At 38.5% G+C, this 16,761-nt stretch overlaps 2 protein-coding genes across 2 annotated transcripts; one reads left to right on the top strand and one right to left on the bottom strand.

Annotated features, from left to right (window-relative positions):
- Positions 1–394: 394 nt before the first annotated feature.
- Positions 395–12,743, top strand: LOC119250658 (neutral and basic amino acid transport protein rBAT-like; the record flags this gene model as incomplete). Its single annotated transcript, XM_037518320.2, has 5 exons — positions 395–519; positions 1,106–1,298; positions 4,641–4,808; positions 6,457–6,573; positions 11,869–12,743. Coding segments are annotated over 5 exons (1,044 nt in total), but the record flags the coding sequence as incomplete, so codon positions are not given.
- Positions 12,744–12,748: 5 nt separating this feature from the next.
- On the bottom strand, positions 12,749–15,442 carry LOC119250659 (prolyl endopeptidase-like). Its single transcript, XM_037518321.2, has 4 exons — positions 15,272–15,442; positions 14,759–14,882; positions 13,535–13,608; positions 12,749–13,134 (listed from the first exon to the last, which is right to left on the bottom strand). The coding sequence occupies exons 1-4, from the start codon at positions 15,392–15,394 to the stop codon at positions 13,045–13,047; spliced, it is 411 nt and encodes a 136-aa protein (XP_037374218.1). The 5' UTR covers positions 15,395–15,442; the 3' UTR covers positions 12,749–13,044.
- Between the last annotated feature and the right edge of the window lie 1,319 nt (positions 15,443–16,761).

Genomic DNA, 16,761 nt, shown 5'->3' with positions numbered 1-16,761 from the left:
CAAAGAAACAAATTTAAATGTATGATATTAATAATTTTGTGAACAGATAAAGATTAGATGTAATAGTGAGCTACATAATATTGAAAAAAATTTTTTTCCTTTAGAGGTGCTTGAAGGACGATTGCATGTTTAAGAGGAGGATTTTGTTAAATACATTTGTAATCAATACTAAGATGTTTAGTAATATTTAGATATTTATTAGACTTATAGTCAACAATTTGAGCATCACATTAGCATGAATGTTCTTCTCCATTCACAAACCTCCTTGAGCCTGAGGCCATCTGTGAGCAATGTGTCTGCTTGGGCCTGTGGAAGAGTTTATATTCACATAAGTCCAAGTGGGGGACATTTGACTTATGAAGCGGGGGGTAACCATGCTATCCTGTTTTCAAAGGACACAGTCACACAGTATTCAGAGCTGTACCACGACTTCACCACTACACAAGTGGGGATGCATGACGTAGTCCGCAGCTTCCGGCAGACCTTGGACAAATATAGCACAGAGCCTGGAAGATACAGGTAACAATAGGATGCACAAGTACAGTGCGTGATCTCTAGTTTATCCCCCCAACCAAGGAAGTCACTAAATTGTAATCTGATTTAGAAAGAACAATAGTGGATTGAGAGCCAAATGCATTTCTTTCTTTTTTTTAAACCATTTATTTTAAAGATTTTTATTTATTTATTTATACAAGAACTGGGGTACAGCCCAGAGGTGCGGGAGGGTGAGAGGATTCACCAGAGACAGAGTGGGGAACAGAACAGGCAGACAGACTGAAATACACTGCTGAGGGGAGCAGCGGGCAAGACAGGAGAAATCTGCCACGCCATGTGGGAATCTCCCTGGCTGGCCAGGAATTGAACCCACATTGAAGAGGCTGCAGACAGCTTCACAGTGCTGCGCTCAACCCGCTACGCTACCAGGGAGGCCCCAAATGCATTTCTAAACTCTTAGACTTGGCATAGTATAAGCCAAGTGTTTGGGCTTATTTCAGTGAGGTTGTCCAGGTGACCAGCATCTTGTCAAGCAGATATAAGCAACTACATAGCACTTTCTCAGTCTTCTGAGAGACCCTAAAGACATTGCACCTGCCAACTCTTACAGGTTCATGGGGACTGAAGCCTATGGAGAGAGCATTGACAAGACCATGATGTACTATGGGTTGCCTTTTATCCAAGAAGCAGATTTTCCCATCAACAGTTACCTCAGCATGGTCGACTCTCCTGGAAACAATGTGTCTAAAGTTATCACATCCTGGATGGAAAATATGCCAGAAGGAAAATGGCCTAATTGGATGGTAAGTCTTCATGACCAGCTCAGCTCATCTGGTTTTGGTGTGTTTGTTCAATAGTCATCTCTAAAAGGAGGGTTATGTCTGTCTCTAAGTGACCTTCACCTTTATTATATTTAGTGACTGTTCATTGAGTCAGGTTTGCCTCTGTTCCTGGCCAGGTTCTTGTCATTCTTCTTTTTTTTTTAATAAGAACTTTTTTTTTTTTAGATTTATTTATATTTATTTATTTATTTATTTAGACAAGCACTGGGTACAGTCAGAAGCGCGGGAGGGTGAGAGAATTCACCAGAGCCAGAGCGGGGAGCAGAGCAGGCAGAAGGACCGAAGTACACTGCTGAGGGGAGCAGCGGGCGGCAGGAGAGGTCTGCGCGCCATGCGGGACCCTCCTCTGGTGGCCAGGGAGCAACTGGAGATCGAACTGGCGCTGCAGAGGCTGCGGGCAGCTTCGCAACCTGGTGCTCTACCACTGCGCCACCGGGGAGACCCTCTTGTCATTCTTCTTGTTCTCAGACTACCTAAATTCAATTGTTCTGTTTTCTCGTTTGTTGGTTCCTCTGTCAATTTTAATCTACAAAGTCCCTCTAGTGAATATTTCATTTCTTTTATTATATTTTACCAAGGATGAAATTTCTATTTGGTTCTTTTTAATAATTTCTTTATTGATTGTATCATTGCATGAGATATTCTCATATTTTAAACTCTTTAGATATAACATTTCTTTGAACACCTATATGTGTATATATGTACACACACACACACACACACACACACACAGAGATGACTTTGTCCGTTAAGTCCAAAGATGCCTGGGTTTCCTTGGTCACATTTTCTATTGACTTGTTTATCTTCCCCAGTATGTGCGTATATATACTTACTGTTTCTTTAGATGTCATGTATTCTTTGTTATTATTAAAAACCGGTTATTTTAAAGTATACATGGGAATTTTGGAAGTTATATTCTCCCTTCTCCAGTGTTCATTGTTGTAGTTTCTTTAGTGACTTTATTGGATTAGTTCTATAAAATCTGTGCTCTTTACTGTGTGTGAGCCCTGAAGTCTCTGCTTACTCAGTTAATGATTTGAGATTTCGTAAATGCCTCGAACCTATAAATCTCCCATTCTTTGCTGAGGGCTTATGTGTGTGTGTGCACATGTTTTCAACACTCTGACAGATGGTTTACAACTCTGTTTTAGTCTCAATTTCTGTTTGCAGAGTCTCAAGGTTGATCAGAAGTGATACATCAGCCTCCTCAGGTCTTCCCGGGCTTCTGCACAGCCCTGTACATGGGCATCACCTTCCAGATGCCAGGAATATGTCAGAGCCCTTAATGTCCTTATGGTCATCTCATCCCTATCTCTTTACAAAAGTTTTGTGTTCAGGCCCAACTGCTAATAACCACCCTAGGCAGATGCATTGTTAAACAATTGCTGCTGATTGCTTCTGGAAAATGCCATGGGGGATAGTGCTATTTGCACAGAGTAAGCTGAGTCAGATCAGATAAAAAAAAAAAAAAAACACCCAAACCAGGCTGCTAGAAAGGTCAGTGACAGTTCTCTAGACATGGAGCTCTTGGTGAACTCTGTGTTCTGCTCATCCAGTTGCCACAAAACTGCTGTTTTTCACAACTACTGTATTTGTTAAGACTTGGGTTTAAAACTATTGTGGACCTGAGGAGAGAGGCATGAAATTAGGGCAAGTTAAAAATGATACAATATTTGCTTTTCTTGGTGAAATCTGGTTGTTTTTCTTGAAGAAATACTCCTCGGATTGTTACAAGTCTCTAATTTCCAGAGTTCTGAGAAACTTGGTTTTTACAATTTTTGCTTGCATTTTCCTCTTTCATGGTGATTTTTGAAGGTCCTTCTTCCACTATTTCAGAAGTGCCCTCCCTCATTTCACAAATTGTATAATGTAGTTTTGGTACTTGATTTTTCAAATACTTTGAATATCAGATTATCAGAGGCGATTGGGACCTCTCTTAGGCTGTGAGAGGCCCTCTCTGTCCTTGCTGTCAGTTACCTGTAGCAATATTTCTTGATTTCAGTTCTGAAAAAGAAAGTAACGGATGTACAGAAGGCATGAGGAATCTGAATTTTCTTGTCAGATGCTGTCAATACAATAACAAGAATAAATGGAGGCAAAATTTGACTTAATTTTCTGGCCATAAAAATACTGGCCCCCAAAAATACATGAAAAAAAAAAAAGGTCCTTGAAAAGACCACTATAGATTTAGTAAATTTAAAGAAAACAATTATCAACCTTCCCTTTATTGAGTTGTAACAACCAAATTCCCCTTCTCAGACACAAATTCAAAGAGTCATTCAGGCTTATACCCTGATTTGAAAAGATGATGTAGCTTTACAGAGATTGTTCCAACATTTATAAAATGGAGATAATAGATGAGTGCACAATAGAAGGGGGGAAATAAGACAGATCATAGATGTGAAAGGACTTTTTAAACATGCTATGCTCAGCATATGCAGATAGCACTGAGTTGTAGCATATGGAGAGTAGATGATTTAAATAAATTCTCAAGGACTAGATGGTGTAATATGTACTAGAGCTTTTAACACAGATGTATCTAAAAATAGAAAATAGTTTACAAGATTTTCTTTTGGACCATGTAAATGTCTTTATAAATTTGATTTATCTTTTAAAATTTGAATAGTTCAAAGCAAGCACACAGGAAAGGGACACATCAAAAATGTTTCTCACCTCTGCCCCCTCCACCTTGTTCCCTTGTCCTGTTGTCGGTGGGAAACATTTGTTTCCTTTTCTGTCACTATTCTCTTAATCAAACATGTGAAAATATTGTGTAAGCTCATAAATTTTCTGTTATTTGTGGTATCATTATGAAGTAGATTGTGATCCTAATGGGCAGGACAGTAAATCTGTCAGTTGCACAGCAAGCAGCAGGGTTGGACTCAGGCCCAGGCTTATTGGTACCCAGGGCTGCCTTGCTTTTATGCCTGGTGTACCTTTTTTTTTTTTAAGATTTATTTTTATTTATTTATTTATACAAGCACTGGGTATAGTCAGAAGCACGGGAGGGTGAGAGAATTCACCAGAGCCAGAGCGGGGAGCAGAGCAGGCAGAAGGACCGAAGTACACTGCTGAGGGGAGCAGCGGGCGGCAGGAGAGGTCTGTGTGCCATGTGGGACCCTCCTCTGGTGGCCGGGGAGCAGCCGGGGATTGAACTGGTGCTGCAGAGGCTGCGGGCAGCCTCGCAACCCAGCGCTCAACCAATGCGCCACCGCGGGGCCCTGGTGTACCTTTTGTGAAGCAAAGTAAGTCTTCTAGAAAATCATGTGTAGAACTATATTCTTCAAGGTATCTTCCTTTCAGATTGGCGGACCAGACAGTACCCGGCTGACTTCTCGTTTGGGGAAAGACTATGTCAACATCATGAACATGCTTCTCTTCACACTCCCTGGAACTCCCATAACTTACTATGGGGAAGAAATAGGAATGGGAAATATCGAACCCATAAAGCTCAACGAAAGCTATGATGGTGTAAGTCAATGTAATTTAACCATGCACCATACCAAGTGCTCATTTTTGCCTTATCAGAGAATTTAATATTTCTATTCTGCTGCTGAAATGCATGATTATTTTGCTTTCCTTTCTGTTAGTAAGAATTCTTGGCCTTGCTTGGGGTGCTTGTTAGAAATGCTGCTTGCTGAGCCACACAACATATTTCCTTGCGTAGAGGCTAGGGACCTGCATTTTACATGTTTTACAGATGATTCTTAGGGATATGAAAACCTGAGATCCTACTTTTGAGTTTGAAATATTGTTCCTCATCCTCTACCTGAAACATGGAGTTAGGAACTTTACAGTGCTTGCCTGTACTGCTAGCTCACCCTTGGCTGTAGCAGATTCTTCTTTTATGTTAATAAATGTAACACAGTTTCAGACTTGGTTTTAGTTTGAGGCTATGGATCTCACAATTCCGTCACTGGGCAAAAGAAAGTTGTAGCACTTTTAACTAGTAAGGGTAATTTTCCATTGTGTAACATTTAATCTAACAACTGGTTAAAGCGAAACTGCCTGTTTTAGTTCCTAAATTTGTGTGTATACTCATGTGCAGTCACCAGGCTGGATGCAGGATAGACTAGGCTCACTTGAATGTGGCTGCCTATTTGAATTCAGCATCCCTGCATCATAGAATGAACTGCTAGAGGCACATTTTTATTTTTTTTTTAAAGATTTATTTATTTATTTATACATGCACTGGGTACAGTCAGAAGCGCGGGAGGGTGAGAGAATCCACCAGAGCCAGAGCGGGGAGCAGAGCAGGCAGAACGACCGAAGTACACTGCTGAGGGGAGCAGCGGGCGGCAGGAGAGGTCTGCGTGCCATGTGGGACCCTCCTCTGGTGGCCGGGGAGCAGCCGGGGATCGAACCGGCGCTGCAAGGCTGCGGGCAGCTTGGCAACCCCGCGCTCAACCGCTGCGCCACCAGGGAGGCCCAGAGGCACATTTTTAAAACCTACATTACTCATTTTTGTTGTTGTTTTCCAGTTCTTTTAGCCTTTTTATTACATTGTGGGGGGGTGCCCAGGATCTAACTGGTGCTGCAGAGGCCGTGGGCAGCTTCGCAACCCAGCGCTCAACCGCTGCGCCACCAGGGGAGGCCCTATTACATTGTGTTTTTATTGGGTAATATTGGTTTATAACACTTCATATGACTCAGGTACAGGTGCACACTTCTTCAGATGCACGTTGCTGTACCACACCCACTACCAAAGCACCCAGCGTCCTCTACCACAGTCCATTGGGCCTGCCCTGCTTTTTGTCCCTGGCCCCCAACCTTCCCCAATGGTAGCCTCAGTTTTACAGTCAGATTTCTAGGGTTTGTTTGGTTTAGTTTTGTCTGCTTCCATTACTCATTTCTAGGGGAAAGCAGCAAAGATTCCATATGTCAAAGTTCAATTATGATACAGTCTCTTCAAACTCAAGATGTCATTAACTTTCCCAGTTAAAAATGTTTAACTGGTTTATGTACTAAATGTTAACGCCTTTTTATTATGAATGTGAACGAATGCAAGTAGTGGCTAAGAAATATAGGGAACTAAATATTTATGAAGTAAGTCATAACCAAAGTACATTTTTTTGTAATAACCAAACCATTGTTTTCTCCTTATGTCTTTTTGACATAGAATACACTTTTTTCAAAGTCACCGATGCAGTGGGACAACAGTTCAAATGCTGGCTTTTCTGAAGGCAATCACACCTGGTTACCCCCCACTTCAGATTACCACACTGTGAATGTTGATGTAAGTATCCATGGCAACTTTATGCTGATTCCAGAAATAGGAAGTGAATCTCTGTGTGACAACATATACTTACCCAGAGTATATCTAAAACCTTAACTGATGCTGTTTGAATCAGTCACCTAGTCTTCTCCTGCAGTTTACCATTGTAGGGGGTTTGCAAGTCATGTTTTTGTGAAAACACAACTGATGTAGAAATGAAGTATTTCTGGAGTATCCCGAATATACAGCATTTCAATGAAATGACTTGAAGACCTTTGCGCTATGGAGGTTTTTTAAAACAAGTTCAACACTTCCTCCTCTCCTTCCTCAAAAGGAAGGAAGATGAATCCACCAATCTAGGGCAATGTGCACTTGAGAGCAAGACTGCTGACTTGAAGAAACAAGAATAATCCCTAAAAGTAGTCGTTTTGGAAAAGCACACCCTTTGGCATTTGCCTGTGTCATTTTCTGTCCTCAAGTTTGCCAATTTAAGCAAATGATCAAGTTTGATCAAGTTTGCCAATTTAAGCAAATAGATTTCCTAAACAGGAATGCATACGTTCTAGTAAAGTGGTAAGTACATTTCTTTAGACTAGAAAAATATGAACTGGCTTCAGGTGAGTAAAAGGAGATTTCACAATCAAGCACTAATGAAAATCTCACTGGAAAACACAATAAAAACAACTTTAGGGGAAGAGAAATTATTGGTTCCATGTGAGGGTATTTAGAACATTTATAGCATCTCTTTATCACGTTCTATTATTATTTTGAAAAGTCCCCATATCATTCTGATATCAAACTTCATGTAAGTTCTCCTGTTTCTACAACTCTCTACTGTAAGCCATGGGGAATTTCAGGATAATATAAGCTTTGTTTTATGTATTTGTAAGTTCCGAAAACCACACAAACTATATATATATATTTTTTAGCATTTGTATTCTAGATTAAGTGCATCTATTGGTTTTTATTATGTCTAAAATACTCTTATAGACCAATTTGAGTTCAATCTTTTAGAAAGGCTACTTAATATTGTATGCCAGCAAAGATGGAAAAGTGTAAATGCAAATGAAAACATTTTTTTCTATCATATTAGTCAGGTCTTTAAAAAGTGGTCATAAGTGAGGCTTGGAGGGATGCAGAGTCATAATCAAAAGTTTCAGGTGATGCCATTTTAATAAAATATAGTGATAAAAGCCCTAGAAACAGGTGAGAATTTTAGTAACTTCTAAAGGATTGAAAATAACATGAAGATTATAGAGAAAGAAGTACATAGACATTATTGTCTAAAATATACAGGAGAAAATGGCTTTAATAAATACAGGTATGAGCACTTGGGAATATTCCCAACCTACAGTCACTGGCTGTACCAGAATTTCCCTAAGTAAAAGAAAACAAATCAAGGGCTACTTGGTGCTCTGTTTGTGTTGGATGAATAAAGCAACACTTGAAATAGTGTCAAACTTCTACAAGCACAGCAGAAGTAAGAGAAGATCTAATTCTAGCGATGTGCTCTGGGTAATTCATGGCAGAATGTGCTCAGATATGACTTTTATTCCTTAGCTCACAAATAAAACACTTTTATTCCCTTTTGTATAGAAAAGGAGGCAGTATTCTAGGGAGCTTATCACTAATCAGTTGTAAAAGAAACCCTTCTACCCCAAAGAGCTACATCCAGATTAGCTTCTCACAGTTATTACAGGCTGGCAACCAAAGACAGGCAAACTGGGAGGACAAGATTGCCAAAGCAAACAGGCCACTAAGAGTCACACTACATTTGATAAAAAGTAAGACCAGGAACGAGAGATACCATTCCTAGCAGAACATTGTAGAAAGCACAGAAAATATGGCAAACGTAAGACCCCAATATTAGAATAAACACCCCCGTCTCCCATAGACTGCTGTGCTATGGAGCCCCTTGACATCCTTTAAAGTAATTAGGTATCTTATACCATGACATACACAGAAGATCTGATTGGTGTACTGGAAAACTGATCTTCGGGATTTGTCCTAGAATGCACTGTAAAAAGGCAAAGATGTTATCAGTGCAAGAGAAAAATTTTGATGTGCAGAAGACAGATCTAGAAACTAACACACAACAAAAAGGAATTCTAAAAGAGAACATAGACTGGAAACAAACAGATAAGCAAAGGAAACCCAGAGATAATGGATTCATCTTCTCTAGATTGGCAAGAATAAAGAGAAAACCCTAAAAATATATAGGAAGAAATCAAACTCAAAAATAGCATCAGATTTCTCAAATGGACACTAGAACATATCAGAACTTTTATCTTCAAAGTTATAATGGAAACTTAATGCTAAACCTCTAGAATCCTCTATCCATTCAAAGTAAGATTCAAACACAAAATAGAGATGGAAAAGCAAGGAAGCAAATTTTACCATGTATAGCCAATGTCTGAAAGAATAATTAGCAAAGGTAAACATGAATCTAAAAGGAATACATGTATAAAAAAAGTGAGAAAAGGAATCAACAAAACAGATTTTTTTCCACACATAATATAAAATAAGATTATCAAAATACACCATGACACACACTAAGTTCCAATTAGTATGTTCTGGAACAAAAATTTAGTCAATCATTTCTATATGGGATCTGTAGCAGGGAGAATGTGTGTGGAGAGCTGACAGGCCAAACACTTGTCTTACATGGGGAATGGAAGGACAGTAGCTTGCTCTAGAATTGAGCTATCCAGCTAATAACCACTTTGACCATTAAAATTAAATAGCATTAAAAATTAAGCTCCTGTGCCACACTATCAACATTTCAATTGCTCAAGAGTTAGTAGCTACCATATTAGTAAGTGTAGACACAGAACATTGCTAGCACTGCAGAAAGTTCTATTGGACAGTACTGCTCTCTATGTGAGAAAAATATATTTTAAATGACTATTACATTTTTAAGGGCAACCATTAGAAGAAGAGAGATAAACGCCTAATTTTCAAAGAATGCTGGAAAGAAAAAACTAGGAAGGAAACCAATCAATCCAATAAAAAGTTAAAAAGGAAGAAAACAAAATAAGTTTAAATAAATGATAAAATAAAGCTTTATGTCCAAACATAATAATCAAATATAAATGGGTTAAATTCTCCTATTGAAAGATAAAACTCAGATTAGACAAAAAATTTGACATAAGACATATAGCAAAAATGAAAGGACACAAAGAATTAAAGATACCACAGGCAAATGCTAATAAAAAGAAAGCTTGCCATCTGTATAGCCATCAAAACATGCATATACCTTTTGACCTAGTAATTTTATTACCGTATTTATTACCGAATATCATTTTAGAAAATGATATTCAATTTCTACATACAGATGAGATAAATTTTTAGAAAACAAATGAATAAAGAATGAATATAAATGGAAAAAGAAAATTATATTCAAGGATCTCTATTGGAACATGGTTTTTAATAGAAGACTCTGGAAATGATTTAAATATTTTACCAAAAGCAAACCAGTTGAATCAATTATACTGTTAATCCATACAAGGCCCGGTAATGTGCAGCTTTTAAAAAGAATGAAGGCGTTCAGTGTGCACTGACAGGAGAACATCTCTAACATGTACTGAATTAGAAAATACGGCTACAAAATGAGGACATTTCCCTTCTGTATAGAAAAAAGGAAAGTATTGACTTGTTTGCTTAGTCACAGAGTGCATCACTTCCTGGGACACATAAAAATGAAAGAAAACAATCACAGTAACTATCTCTGAGAGGACTGGGAAAGTAGGGGATGGTGTAGGAGATATCCTTTCCATTTTACATATTCTTGTAGTGAATCTTATACTGTGTGCACACATACCCTATTTAAAAATTCTATTACAAAAAGAAGGTGTGGAAATATTTAATAGCAGACAAAATAGAATTCAATATGAAAAGCATTATGAGACGGGCAATTTTCAAAAATTGGTAAAAGAACATTCCACCACAAATCATGAATCTATGCATCTATCATAGCTTCAAAATATATAAAACAAGTACTCTGAGAAATGCAAAGAGTAACTGACAAATCCACAATTACAGAGACACACCAACATACTTCTAGAAAGTGGTAAATCAAGTAGACAAAACTAATAGTTAACACTTATTGGGCACTTATATGTGTGGCACTGAACTATGTGCTTTTTTCATGCATTATCTAAGGCTACGGAAAATATTAATAGTAATTTGACAAGTCATACATATACCATATACATGTACCATAAATACCTTTGCACCTAATAAACAGAGAATAAACATTTTATCAAACATTCATTAGCTATTCACTAAAGACCACACATTAGCCATCTGCCCCAAGTGGACGACGACCACGACGACACAAGCACCACTGCAGTCAACACGGCTGGCTGGAGCACAAGGAGTGACCATTACCACTGATTTGGCAACAGCTCTTATGAAGAATTTGGCATTAACATCAAATGTCCATACTCTTTGACATAGTAATTCTCTTCCTAATCGCTTGTCCTAAATAAATAATCCAGACATGGGGCAGGGAGGGGCACTTAAAATATATAAAACATTAGAAACTTGAATGTTGAAATAAAAGGAAATGGTTAATTATAGTCTTACAATTTAATAGAATATTATTCTGCCATCAAAATGACATTTATGAAAATGACATAAAATAACAGTGGAAGATGCTTAAAATGTTAAAAGAAAAAAAACAGAAAAAATACATTGTTTTTATATAGCTGTACTATAAACCCAAATCTCTTTTAATGGGAGGTAAAGGAAAATACAATTTCTAACTTTCTCGTTAGGTAGAGTTTTGCTTTGCATCTTTTTTTGGTAACTCTTGTTCATTAGCTATGCAAGAATTACATGACTGCTGAAGTTACAGTAACCCATGCATTATTCTATGACAGAGAACAGAAAAGGCCCAACTCACCACTTTTTGGAGTCATTGCCAAGGTGGCTGCTTTTTGGCCAGTTACCATATAGCATAAAAGGACTTTATTTAAGTAAGTTAAATATCCAGTCACTTAGGTGGGGACATTTGTTTCGGGATTCCTAGAGTGGAGTCAGATGTGGTCTTCATACCGGCTCTGGCCAAAGGCAGCCTAGCAGCAAAGGCAGTGACTCCCAGATAAGGTGAAGGCCAGCCCTTGTCATTCCTATCAGCAGCTAGACTGTTCTTATCTACTTATTAGATAATTTACTTCCTAACAATCTGGTAATCATCTTAAGGGGTAAAACTGAAGTAAGTGTTTTTTCAAATAATTCTTTATTTGATACTAAAAATAATAAAAAATCTTTTAGACGCTAACATTTATGTTGATATTTTTTTTCTTTAAATAGGTACAAAAGAGTCAGTCCACATCAGCACTGAATTTATATCAAGAATTGAGTTTGCTTCGTGCTAATGAGCTACTCCTTAACAGGGGCTGGTTTTGCTACTTGAGGAATGACTATGACTCTGTCATGTACACGAGAGAGTTCGATGGCATAGACACAGTCTTTCTTGTGGTTCTGAATTTTGGAGAATATTCACTGTTAAATCTAAAGGAAATTATTTCAAATATTCCCACGCAAGTGAAGATAAGATTAAGTACCAATCCTGACCACAAAGGCACTGTAGTTGAGACGCCTGCCGTCAAACTGAACAAGGGAGAGGGACTCATTCTTGAATACAAGACGAAGAACCCCCTTCATGGCCAAACGGCTTTCAGAGACAGATGTTTTGTTTCCAATTGGGCATGCTATTCCAGTGTGTTCAACATACTGTACAGCTCGTGTTAGGCACCTCTACAAAAAAGATGAAGACACTGGAGTCCTCTCCTATTACAGGCATTTGCAGTAACTTCATGTGTAACATGCTGCTGGGTAAACTTTATGAATAGTCATTCTTAGATGTTTCTGTAGCTTGAATGTAACTGCTTTAGGTAAGGTTCGGAAATGTTTTTACAAAGAATATTAAAATCTTCAACAGAAAATTATTACCTGGAAGAACTTGTAACTTTTTTGAGATAGCATCAATAAGAGATGAGCAGAATGCCTTAGGACCCAGGTTAGTTGGATGGATTTTAACGTGAAGAATGTTCTTTTTTCCATAAAATGCATAAAATGGAAGATCACTTATTTTGACACTTCAGTAAAAGTGTCAAAAATGTTTACTAGCCAAGAAGCAGGACTTTGATTTGTAAACTGTTCAAAAGAAATCTAAGTAAAACAGACAAAAAACAATGGGGTAGGGGGCGAGTCAGCTGTCACCAATCCTTTTCCACATCCTCCTCACCCCCTACTCCACATCCTCCCAAGGAGCATGATTTGAAATGTTCAGGGACATATGCATCAAAGCAGAGAACAGTATAAGCAGGTGAGACCCACTCCACACAAACTCTAGATGGATGAATAGAGAAGCAGATTTTAAAAAATTATTTACCGACCTCAAAAAAAATCTCACTTTTGCTAACTCAACTGGACAAAAAACTGAAATATTTCGGTGTATTTCTAATTCCTCTTGAATGCAGCATTTCAGAATTTTAAATATTTCTTAAGATTCTCGAAAACACTGGTGCTGTCAAGTCCAAGTTCCTCATACAGGAATTTAATTTGGGCTGTAATCTAAAAGAAACATGTTAAAAAAAAATTTTAGACAGAAGGCCTTTGTGGTAAAAGCCCAATGTTTCTGTCTCTCTTTGCCTATCAATCTTAACTGTGAAGTCAGCCATTGTGGCAAGGGAACTTTTATTTGGGACAGGCAGAAGGTTCCCAAAAATTTTCAATTACTTTCTGTAACAAAGCTCAATTTTCAAGTACAGAGAGCCTTTTCTCTCAACTGACTCAGTGTTCCTCCCACCCCCGTTGGGTCTCAGCCTCAGACCTGCCGCTGGGAAATAGCTGTCATAAATCCTGTGCTGGGAAGTAGCTGTCATAAATCCTATCGCAACCACTGAAACATGAGCGTGGAGCACTACACTTCTCTGCCTGGGGATCTGTTGCCTGAGAGAGGCTTGATACGTACCTTTTTGTGAGAATCCTCAATTACATGATTGCCTCCAGGCTGAACATCTAAAACAATATTGGGGGCCTGATAGCCTGAAAGAGTTAACATATGAAACCATCAGAAGGCTTTTGGCTAATTGAGACCCACTTCTCCCCTCTCCTTCCACTTTGTTAAAATATAGGCAAAAACCACCGCCACCATCAAAGAGAGTGCCTGGGGCAAGCAGTAGAAGATAAATTTCTGAGATAGGGAAAGCAGGAGGAGGGCCAGAAATAAGGAAGTTGCATGGAAGTCTGTAGGGCCAAGCGAAAAAGGTGGTGACATACCAGGGAGCCATTTGGGCCTGTGGAACCCGGTAGTCTTGTGACCTGGAAACACTAACTACAGCGCTGGGTGAGAATGAGACAAGGAACTGATTACAAAGCTTGGATGTGGGTCCCTCCCACCCATGAGCCCAGAAGGCCTTGGCATGTCAGGGCGAGGAAAAAAGGTAAGAGTTCTTGGCTAATGAAACTGAAAGATCTTGAGAAAATTAAATCAGATAATTTGGGCACTGAAGTTCCAGAACAAAACATCAAAATCTGTTAGAGAGTCCCAAGAATAATGGCTTGATTAATATTGCTAAATAAATGAATGATTGTATCATAATACATCTCCAAGGCATATTTGATTTTTCAATTTACTTTTTCTGTCTGGCCTACCTTATTTTTTATTTTTTTTTAAGATTATTTATTTTTACATAGCAGAGCAGGGGGTACATGCCAGAGGTGCAGGGCTGAGGCTTCACCTGTGAAAGTGGGGAGCAGAACAGGTGGATCTACTGAAATACACTGCTGAGGGGAGTGGTGGGCAAGACAAGAGAGGTCTGCTGCACCATGTGGGTTAGCTCCCTGGTTGGGGATCGATTTTAGGCTATAGTGGTTCTAGCACTGAGACTTAACCCCTAGGCACCAGGAAGGTCCCCTGGCCTACCTATATCTTATTGTCTTTTTTTTAAAATGGAGGTAACATTGGTTTACAACACAGTATATAATTCAGCGGTTTAGGATAATACTCTCATTTAAGAGAGGTGAGGAAGCTATAATTATTATACATCCTTCAAGTGGGCTGTCAACATGGGTGAAAAAAACAATTGCCCTAAATTACAGGCATGTGGTTGGTCGGAAGCATAAAATGTTACACTGAGCTGTATGCTGAAGGTACTAGTCCACTTAGCTAATTCCGCTTCTAGATGGTTTATACCTTCACCAGCATCCTTAGCATGTTCCGCGACGGCTTCCTTGAGTTTGTCAGTATAGTTCACAATTCCTTTTAGAGGTACACGTTCATCATTTTCATAAGCTGTGATGTGAATCGAAGGATAATGCTGTAAGACAACAGATATACAAAGAATTTATATTATTCCTTATTGTCACTTTCCGCCTTACAGGTGACAAACAACTGCCTGACATTTTTTCTGCTAGGTGCTAGATGTTTTTTCTCATTTGATATTCTTGAGAGAGCTATAGCATCAGAGTACTAGACTGCTTACTACCTGAAATACTTTTTTTGACTAGAGAGACCATGGCCTTATAAGGGCCTACCATGGTGAGCCACTAAAATGAAACGCAAAAGGAGTATGAGGAGAGGTGGTGCTTAAAGGCATTTGGTTTTCTAAGCAGAAACAATCTAAAGTACTACTAAATCCAGGTAAGTATCATTCTGATTATCTTTTCTATCACTTGACAATAATACAGCAAAACAGATTTTCACTACCTGAGGTTTAATATTTTGATAGGGACAGTAACGTTTTATGTAGTTCTTGTGTTTTTCATCAGAAGAAGGATTCCCCCATTCTTCTAATTCTTCTACTGTCAGAGGCAGTGTAGTATCCATCATGGTGTTGAGGACATCCAAGAAAGGTGCCTAAAACAAAAAAGTCAAACTTAAACTTTGAAGCAAAAGTTGGTAAAATGAGTTTCAGGAAAATATACTTTATGAGTACACATGCTCACAAGAGAGAACAAAGTCAGGAAGCCATGTGAATTCCTGGTAACAGGGGCCTGTGATTTATAGCTTGCTTTTAAGGTATGTCAGACTCCTTAAATGACATTTATATAAAAAGAAAGGGTTGGGCTTCTGATTTCCCAATTTTTTTATTTTTAGTTTGCTGTCCTTTATTTACACATATGAATACATATGTGTGTAAATACATAATATGAAAGTAGTTCATGCCACCACTTCACACCCTTTAGTATGGCTACTATAAGAAAAAAATCAAGTGTTGACAAGGATGTGGAGAAACTGGAACTGCAGTGCACTGTTGGTAGGAGTGTAAAATGGTGTACACGGTGTGCAGGTTTCTCAAAAATATTAAACTTAGAATCACATATGATTTAACTATCTATCCCTAGGTATATGCCCAGAAATTAAAAGCGGGGTTTTAAAAAATAACCCACATTTATAGCAGCAATATTCACAATAGCCAAAAGTGAAAGCAACCCACGTGTATCAATGGATGAATAGATAAGCAAAATATCACAGTGATACAATGGACTATTCATCTTCAAAAGGAAATTCTGACACATGCTAAAACACAGATGGACCTGTGTACCTGTGTCCTGTAGCTAATACGACTGCCCATTTTGAACTAAATGCTTCAAAATAGATAAGATGGCAGATTTCATGTTACTTAGTAAAACTTTTAAAAACTCAACAAATTCTTCATCAGTTGGACATTATACATTTAAAAAATGTAACAAAAAATGCTAATTGAAGAAAACACCTGGAAAATATCTCTAGATAAAAGAAGAGAAAATCATTCATCAGCATATAACCAGCATTAAGTATTTAATAAAATGACAGCTGCTTTTTTCACTTGGCCTTATAGCTTTTGTTAACATGCTGTTCAGCTTTCTTTCTCTTACATTGACATTAACCAAGTATAATGTATTTCTTTTTGGCTGCCTAGCAGCTGAACTCGTTTTCTGCATCAGAGTATCCCTAACCTTATGAGACTGAGCCTGCTTCTCACTGTTAGAGCTGCCAAATGCCGGCCCCTTCCCTAGTCATCCCTGCAGCACCGGTGCAGCCACGTGATTTCGGTCTACCAACCAGACAAAACTGTGCTCCAAACTCTGAATGGGAAGTTAGGGATTCAAATAATGAGGAACCACAAGAGCGCCACAGTTATGTCTAGTTTCTAGAAGCCGGACTTGCAGTGTGAGGCAACAGGTGCCCAACAGTGGTGGTAGTGATGGTTTCCC

The sequence above is a fragment of the Talpa occidentalis genome, unplaced genomic scaffold, assembly GCF_014898055.3.
Source record: "Talpa occidentalis isolate TD23 unplaced genomic scaffold, MPIMG_talOcc4v2.1 talOcc4.1768, whole genome shotgun sequence".
Classification (NCBI taxonomy): Eukaryota; Metazoa; Chordata; class Mammalia; order Eulipotyphla; family Talpidae; genus Talpa; species Talpa occidentalis.
The sequence above is the reverse complement of the archived record's forward strand: the minus strand, read 5'-3'. Positions and strand labels throughout refer to the sequence as shown.

Coding starts and splice junctions, on each gene's coding strand:
- LOC119250659 (XM_037518321.2), bottom strand. CDS start 15,394: ATGATGGATACTACACTGCCTCTGACAGTAGAAGAATTAGAAGAATGG. Junction 13,609..14,758: donor TGCTAAGGATGCTGGTGAAG/GTATAAACCATC, acceptor TAACTCTTTCAG/GCTATCAGGCCCCCAATATT. Junction 13,135..13,534: donor TTGAGGATTCTCACAAAAAG/GTACGTATCAAG, acceptor TGTTTCTTTTAG/ATTACAGCCCAAATTAAATT.